The sequence below is a fragment of the Anguilla rostrata genome, chromosome 4 (genome assembly GCF_018555375.3).
Source record: "Anguilla rostrata isolate EN2019 chromosome 4, ASM1855537v3, whole genome shotgun sequence".
NCBI classification, from domain to species: Eukaryota; Metazoa; Chordata; class Actinopteri; order Anguilliformes; family Anguillidae; genus Anguilla; species Anguilla rostrata.
Genome location: NC_057936.1, coordinates 47,932,525 through 47,941,639, shown reverse-complemented (window position 1 = coordinate 47,941,639; position 9,115 = coordinate 47,932,525). Strand labels below are relative to the sequence as shown.

General features: G+C 41.7%; 1 protein-coding gene across 1 annotated transcript in view; it reads left to right on the top strand.

Moving 5' to 3' along the window:
* The first annotated feature begins 4,732 nt into the window (after positions 1–4,732).
* Positions 4,733–9,115, top strand: part of cacnb2a (calcium channel, voltage-dependent, beta 2a) — an 88,511-nt gene continuing 84,128 nt past the window's right edge. The window contains exons 1-2 of the mRNA XM_064332840.1: positions 4,733–5,222; positions 7,459–7,551. Coding sequence (XP_064188910.1) covers positions 5,142–5,222; positions 7,459–7,551 — 174 coding nt within the window. The 5' untranslated portion in view covers positions 4,733–5,141. The remainder of the gene's footprint in view (positions 5,223–7,458; positions 7,552–9,115) is intronic.

Here is a 9,115-nt window from a genome sequence, read left to right as displayed (position 1 = left end):
CCTTTTTATCTCTGCTGTGGATGTGCGTGTGCACACGCTGCATCCGCCAGGGCCCGCGCTCACTCAGCAAAGAGCTCCCGCGCGGGCGCAGGGGTCAGCGCCGCAGAGGAAGGCAAAGACGCTCACATCTGAGGGGGCAGACCGCCGCGCCACACAATGAGAACTGCCAGCCGAGCATTCTGCGCCCGCTCCTGAGAGCCCGGCCGAAGGCTGCGGAGCGGGCGCGTGACATGCTTTATCATGCGGCTCCCGCGTTCCGCTTTAAAGTGAAGCCTTCCACGCCTGCACAAACAAGTCCAGACTTTTCTGTGTCTCCAGAGGTCAGTGGTGAGTCCCAGGCCAGTGCAACTCTTAGTGAGTTACTGCTATTTTTCAGTGCCGGAGACTCAGCAGATAGAGAGTTGCATACGCTCACAATTTCATTATCTTCCCCTCCATAATAGGGCCTAGTAACTGTAATGTACTCCTTACCCAAAATAGGGTTCTAACTGTGAATCCTGAGGAGGTTGTTTTCCCCCAGTAATGAATGAAACATAGTGAAATCACCACTAGGTGGCAGGGTAATTATACTCAGCATTTGCATAATGACCACAAATACCACAAATATTTTCTTTGTTACAATATTCCAGTCGTATATCACACTATTAGTGGTTATAGTAACAGTATGTTCAATAGGTTTGGACAAAAACAGAGGGTCAAGCACATTACAGATTTTAAGATGAAGGAGGGGTACAAACATGTTTTCCTGTCATGAGTTCTGTTGTATCACTGAATAAGGCGATAATGTGAGGCTTTCACCTATATGACCATGCAACTGAGCCCCTTTTGATTACCATGGACATGACTTCAATCATCCTTCTTGTAATCGAAATGGTATTTCTGAAAGGGCAATTTTAAAAAATATGTCCAAACAGGCCCACACTATTTTGGGGCGTAAGGATCATTTATCATGTCCACTGCAGGAATCATTCTCTGGCACCCTGCTGAGGAGACCAACAGGTGGCGGTGCTGAGACCTTTATAGCAAGCTACTGTAGCCCACGTGCTAGTACACTAATGTTTCTAAACATGAATTACTGTAATAGCAGATCACATGAGTAATTCACATGAATGTGTTCAAGCTTAGGATGACCACATGAGCATATCCATCTTTCATGTTTCCACAGCAGAAGCAAATGCAGGATATTCTGACGAGACATTCAGAATGCGATGGTTGTAGTACTCTAAATGAGCCGCTAGAGGGAAGACTCTGACTACATTTATTGATAAAGTGGCCGAGTCTCAACGATGAGGGAATAAGAGCAAAGAACAAAGGGGATATTTCCATTCTTTAAGTTTAATTATGCTTGACTATATTTATGTTGTTGTGCATGCAATTTAGGTAACAATTTAAATCTACTTGCAATAAATATATTTGAATTATGTATGCTAAATTATTGCTTTTAACTCACATCCTGGAAACCTTTCAAGGTAGTGCACACTAACATGAAATTTGAAATCTGTGAATCATGCTTACATGGTTTCAGAAACTCAGATCCCATAGAGTTTCACAGAGAACCACCAAATCAAACCCAAGACCAATGAAGGACCACCAAACCTCAAAACTCACATATGCTCCTAAGGTGACAGTATCACAACCAACAAATGCCTGGTTGATTCTGTTGCAAGATTAAAGTTGCCTTCTGAGGTACATACGAGATTTTTCCATGCTTAAGGAAAACTTACATCTGTGAATATTAAAATGATAAACCTTTATCTCGCAAACCAAGGCATATGAGAGGTGGGTGGCTGTGAGCTGTGTTTCTCTTTAACACAGACCTGCACTGTGCAGCTCTTAAGTTTTCAACCCACGGCATATACTGCACTGTAGCCATTCAGCATCATTCAAACAAACGCTGGCATCGGCCAGGCTGTGAGAAAATTGGATTTCTTTTCTTGTGTGGGGACTGTTCTGTTCCAGTACTCACCTGATGACCTGCTCTGTTTGAACAGTGCATAACTGTTTATGCAATTTCCTGCATGTGGGATTTAATTAATGCTAAATGTACTTTCAGGTCACAAAATGGGAGTCAACATCACAAAACCTTACAGTAGGGTTAGTCTGCTGGGGTCTCGGCAACCAAACACAGTCTTTCACAAACTCACTCTCTGCTCTTTGATCGCTGAGACGAATAAAAAGGGATTTCTCCAATGCATCAGAAATTACAGAGTATGGCCAGGTCAGCATCTGGAGAGTGTCAGAATACTTCTTACCAATGACAGAACAATAATAACTATGCATATTTTAGGACATCTACTTTGTTTAAACATATGCATATCTTATTTGTTTAATAAATAGGATGCGGGAAAACATCTGGCCCATATGCATTATTTTAAAAAAGAATGGCCCTCGGCAAGGAACACTGGAAGAGACTGCACTTACAGGCCAAAGCCTGAGGGCTCTGATTGGCAGCGTCATGAACAACAGTGTCAATTCAGACACTATCTCTGTGCCGTTGATGATATAGCCACAACCAAGCATGACCATTAAAGCATGTAATGAAATCAGGGATGCAGTTCCTGATGAATTACAGCATTACATTGCATCACATTACAGGCATTTAGCAGATGCTCTTATCCAGAGCAACTTACACAACTTTTTTTTTTACATAGCATTTACATTGCATTCATTTATACAGCTGCATATGTACTGAAGCAATGCAGGTCAAGTACCTTGCTCAAGGGTACAACGGCAGTGCCCTACCCATGAATCGAACCTATGACCTTCCGGTTACAAACCCAGTTCCTTACCAATGCTACACTGCCGCCCCCATGCTTTGGTAACATTTTGTCAAGGAAAAGAAGGTTGGGTCTGAGACACAACCCGTTATAGACAATTTCGTCATTTCTGCAGTTCGTTTTCAGTGGATTTGCTTTGAAGCCTAATCGTATTGGAGACAGCTGGCAAAACTGCAAGTTTTACTTCCCAGAATCAACTCTGCCTTCTCAACTGACTGCGTGGTCTTAAGAGCTGGGAGCACATTGCAGGCTATTAAGGCCTAGTGCAATATTTTCTTGGAAAAATCAGTCCGTATCATGGGTATGTGCAATGACGTCTGATAAAGTCTACCTAATAATGAACTTACTAATAGCCCATTTCCAAATACGGTAAGTGATATCGTTAATTTGTGCTTTTGGGTTTTGTGAAGTTTTTGAACGACAAAGCATGAAAGCTTGCCGATTTTGTCTGAGTGCTTGATCAAAATATTAGATTAGGTGGTACCCTTTAAAGAATGTTTGAAAGAGATTTTGGCTCTTCAGCAAGGATGAGAACATATAAATAATTGTGGATGCCAAGCTTTTGTGTAGTGGCCAAATAGATTATTTAATTATTTTTAAATAATTTATAGCTCCCAAGGGAATGATACAGTAAAGAAAGCGAGATTTATTGTGGACCAAAGTTTTTGCTGTTGCCATGGGAGACCAATTTTAGCTCATCTAGTTTCCTTTGCTTAGTGCTGTTGTTACATGATCCTGACTGTGAGATGTTCAGCAAACACATCTGACAGGATGGAAGAGACTTCACTTACAGGTGAAAGCCTGAGGGCTCTAATTGGTAGACATTGGCAGACCTTTTCCCAGACAGGCTAGAGAAGAACTGAGGACCAGGATGAGCTTAAAGCAGTGGTCTGAAACTCCAGCCCTGCAGGGCCACAATTTGCTGGGTTTTTGTGATTTCCTTTCAATCAGCAGCCATTTTGGCCTTGGAAATAAGGAGTGCAGAGTCTTTAGCCAATCAATGCTTACAATGCTGTGGAAAATAATTTGCCCCCTTCCTGATTTCCGTTATTTTAAAATATTTGTCACACTGAGTGATTTCGATATTTAGAGAAAATTTAATATTAGACAAAGGGAAACTGAGTAAACACATTTAGGTATTATTTCATTTATTTAATGACAATGTTATCAAACACCCATGTCACCCTTGTGGAAAAAGTAATAAGAGTAATGGCATTAGTGCGTAATAGATAATACTATCAAGAAATGTTACAGTGCATATGAGTTTTACTTTCTGTTCATTGTGTTTGTCGTATCATTGTATGGGCATGAGGTTTTACCCTGACAGCTTTGAAGAATGTTGACTTCCGTTCGGTGCACTGGAACTGCTTGCGTTAAAACTCAAGCCGTTAAGACCAGAGCTGAACACTAACGATTCAGACTGAAGAATGCCTAAAGAGAGTAGACACTATGATATTCAAACAATCTATGAACAACACTGACTTAAAGTGAAGTTTTTCCTATTTTACTTTGTGGTTATTATGTGGCCATACACTGACTGGTTACACACATTAATATGCATCAGATTATTGAGCTATAAGAATATTTTTTCTCTGGCATTTTATAATACCTTACAGCCACAAGGCCTTTGCTGGATCTGTTTACAGCGAACTACTTCGTATAGTTCACACAACCATTTTACTTTATATTTTGATGATTTAGATTATTTTTACCAGCCAACAGCTTCCAATGCACTGCATCTTAAACAGCTATTTGTATATTTCCAAGATATTTTATTGTGTGTATATATACACATAACAAACAGGCTATGCTTTACAAAGCATTTTTAGTCCCTGGAAATAGCTATAAGCCCGTTTGTCTCCGCATCAAGCTCATTGTTTTGCGTGTTTCGCAATATTTTACGGGGGCACAATCCTGCCTCCGGCGGCGTTTCAGCATTGGTTAAGCACACGTGGACAAGGTATCTTTGACTAGGTAGGTGGTGGGAGGCGGCACAAACACGCATCCGTTTGTCAGTTCAGCTGTCAACTCAGTAAAATACGATTTCCAATAAAGAAGGAATGGAAGCAAGTGCTTCTCAGAATTCCACTTGTCCTTTACGAAAACTGCTCCTCCTTCCGCACTCTTCCCGACTATGCTCAGACTGACTCAAACTTAAATCAATGCAGCGGGGACTGGGTGAACTAGGAAGCGACCGCACCGTCCAAGTGATTCAGCGTCACATGTGGAAGACTTGCTGTGTGTTTATTAAAGATAAACTCGAGATTAGCCTATTGTTTTGAGAGTACAGATTTACCTGTCATGGGCAATATTTATTAAAGCAACATTTGATCAACGACAATTTGAAGCTGTGATACTCTTCAAATGGTTCAGAACAGTATGTTAAAGACCCCCTCAACTTCTCAAGAAATCCACATGGACCCACTTGAAAACCCGAGTATACAGGTAGGCTTCTTGGTGTTTGTGTATTGTATGTGTTGTCTGTTCAGCCTATTAATTTGTGAACTCGAGACAACATTTTTCCCTTGAGTACCACCGTTTTGACTGTTTTTTTAATGCTTTCCTGATAACCAATCGCAACACAAAAACTAGCCTAATAGTTCGGGGATTGATATGAGTAGCCTAAATAAAACGACATTTCAGAGGTTAATTCCAGCTGAGAAAAATTACATTAATTTCTCCTCTTGTCAGTTTGGCAAGTTCTTGCTTTCCACATCTGACACGCCGCTGTCGCGTTGCCCATTATAAGAAAACTGTCTACCAGTAGGCTACACAAAGATTAACTGCTTGTTTTTCTATTTCGACTACACGATGCCAAATTAATGCGATGTATGCAGAACATGAACGACAGCGTGAATTCAGACGTCTCTGTACCATTGATGACATAGCCACAACCAAGAATGAATAAACCATTAAAGCATTTAATGCAATCAGGGATACAGGTCATGATTAATTAGCCTACAGCATGGTTTGGTAACATTTCGTCAAGGAAAAGAAGGTTGGGTCTGAGACACTACCAGTTATCAGTTCCGTCATTTCTGCAGTTCGTTTTCAGTGGACTTGATTTGAAGCCTAATCGTGGAATCAGCTGGAAAAACTGCAAGTTTTACTTCCTAGCTTCTACGGTGCCTTCTCAACTGACTGCGTGGTCTTAAGACCTAGTGCACATTTTCCTTGGAAAAATCATTCCGTATCACAGGTATGTGCAATAGTGTCTGATAAAGTCTACCTAATAATGAACTTACTAATAGCCTATTTTCAGATACTGTAAGTGATATCGTTAATTTGTGCTTTTGTGTTTTGTAAAGCTTTTGGACGACAAAGCGGTAAAGCGGTAAATACATTTTGTCTGAGTGCTTGATCGAAATATCAGATTAGGTGATACCCTTTAAAGAATGTTTGAAAGAGACTTTGGCTCTTCAACTAGAATGAGAACATATAAATAATTGTGGATGCCAAGCTTTTGTGTAGTGGCCAAATTGATTCAATTTTTAAAAAATATTTTTTGCTCTCAAGGGAATGATACAGTAAAGAAAGCGAGATTTATTGTGGACCAAAGTTTTTGCTGTTGCCATGGGAGACCAATTTTAGCACATCCAGTATCCCTTGCTTAGTGCTGCTGTTACATGATCCTGCCTGCGAGATGTTCAGCACACACATCTGACAGGAAATACTAAGGGGAATGTATGTGTACTTATGCAGGAATTTCTGAATCTTAGCAATTATTTTAACATTTGTGTCACAAATATACACAAAATACAGCAGTGCCCATGGAACATCTCTGAAAAGGATTCTTCAGTCATGTATGCTTTAGCCTATAAGTAAAATATGATTCGGTTTGTATGTAATTCTTATGAAATTAATGCCATGTTTAAGCCAAACTGATTCTGGTTGCGAGTTTGAATGTTCTCCATGTGTCCGCATGGGTTTCCTCCAGGTACTTCTGTTTCCTCCCTCTGTAAATATATATATTTTTAAAAACGGAATCAACCATACCAGAAACCAAACAAAAAATCTTTGTAAAATAGACATTTTGCACTTTGTTCTTCAAATCATGTCCATTTTCATAACCTTGTTGTTTTTTTACTTGGTCACAGGGAGTCTGATCCTAAAGGCCTGGACAGGACATGAGTCCATCACAAAACACATGCACAGCTTACAGTCTCACAGCATGTTGTGAGCTATGGGAGAAAACCAGTGTGTCTCACCAGGAAACCCATGTTGACATCCAGGCAACTGGCGGACAACTGACATAGTCAGATTTCAGCACCAAACACCCAGACTGTGAGGCAGCAGCGTCGCTCACAGCACGTCCGCGTAGATTGCACCTTGGAATCAACAGAGCTGATCCTGTTTCACCTTGGATTGAGTTCAAGCTCTGACTAGCCTGCCTTTTGCTTATTACTAATCACCAAGCTGTCATTATTATCAGCCGATATTTTATCGGGCAAAATATTGTGTTGCGTTGGGCAACGAGCAGGGAGACGTTGTCCCCAAACAACAGCTGTACATGCAAATAAATGAGTACCTTTTCATAATGAAAGATATTAGAGGAGAAGCTAATTTGTACAGTTGAGCTCATTTTTTAACCCCGTGGAGTGTGCAGCAGTTATACTGTGACTATGTCTGGCTCTGAGCTTTGACCGTCACGTGATTGTTTATGTTTGTGCCTTCCCTGCAGTCTCGCGGAAAAGGAGCGCGGAGGAAAGGAGGCTTCAAAGGCTCCGATGGCAGCACCTCGTCAGACACCACGTCAAACAGCTTCGTCCGGCAGGTACGAGCGCGCGGGCCCGGGCCTCTGCAGCAGCACAGCGTGCTGCAGCTCAGTTTGTTTCAGAGACGGAGAACGATAAACGAACCATTACCTTCTTTAAGGGCAATGGCGTGAACCTTATGTGCGTTTGGAGAAAATGGTGTCTTCGCTGTTGCCATCGGGCTGCAGTAAATCGATGTGCGTGACTACCTCATTGCGTGCTGTATTTCGGGGGTGAGGGTTCAGACGTGACTGCTTCCTTTTCATGGGACCATAACGCTGGTGAATTAGGGTGGGTGGGTGTGTGTGTCTGTCACGCAACTGCAGAAAATAGAGGAGGTGTCATGCCTCTGAGCTGGTAATGACAGCACTTCAGATTTGTGCAGCTCTGTGGAATGGCAGTCCTTAGAGATTGTTACGTTATTTATGCATTCACCCTCTCCCTGTAAGGATGGTTAAAGGGCAGTGTTTCTGAAAGACATCCTGTAATGTAAAGCAAGCCTTTTTTAGGCAGTTCCCAAACTCATTCCTTTGTCCCTGAAGTGTTTTCCTCTCAAGAAATGCACTGTTTGGACAAAATGCCCCGGTCACTTCTCAGTCTCCAGAGGTGCCAACTGAGTGGCCATTTTTTCCCTTTCACTAAACCACTTCAGGTTTAGTTATGTAATTACAGGTGGTACTCTAGACATCTTTAATGCTCTCAGAGTTAAAACTGCGGTGCTGTTAAATGAAGTCCTTTTCCAAACAAGAGCCTGGAATGAAGGAGGAAAGAGGACAGTGTGTAGAGAACACAGATGAAACAGCGCAGATGACATAACAAGCCGGCAGCGCTGTAAGAAAGGTATTTTCAAACTGTGTGCCAAAGGACCCCTGTGCATGCTGGTTTCTGTCCCGACCACAGCTGCAATACACAGCCCCTGTTTTGTAACAAGCTCATAATCAGACGCTTTTAATGTCCCCTGAGGGATGATTTACTGTCTGAAGGCCACACTACGTCAGAAATGTACATGTAGGCCATGCTGAATAAATGTCCTGTTTCCACATCCCAGGACTTTTAATCAATCAGATCAACTAATGCTTTCTTTTTTTCAAGGTGCTGCAGGGTAAAAAAAATCCTTTAGAAAAAGATTACAGTTTTTAATTTGTTTAAATTATATACTGATGAGTACAATTAGTGTTGTCTTTATTGTTAAAAATTGTCACTGAAACTAAATCAATAAGCCAAACCAGCATTGCATTAAGATAAGTTAAGTTTAAGTTTTGTCAATATCAGTTAGCCTCTGTTGTTATGGGGACTGGCTGTAACTAAAACCAACAATACACAGAGTACCTACAGGACCAGGTGTGGGGGGGACCCCGTACTGTCGGAGGCTAACTGACAGAGGGGAAAGGTGTGATCCAAAAGCATGGATCCTGTCTGTGCTCTCCGTACTGTTTGCAGGCGGACGCTAGCCTTTTTGAGGCGGTTGCGCTGACCGCTGTGCGCGGAGTGCTGTTGAATGCAGAAGCTCGGCAGACTAATGTTTGGACCTGTTACAAAGTGAGCTTCAGAAAGAATAGCCTGTCTTCATTGAAGATATCTGGC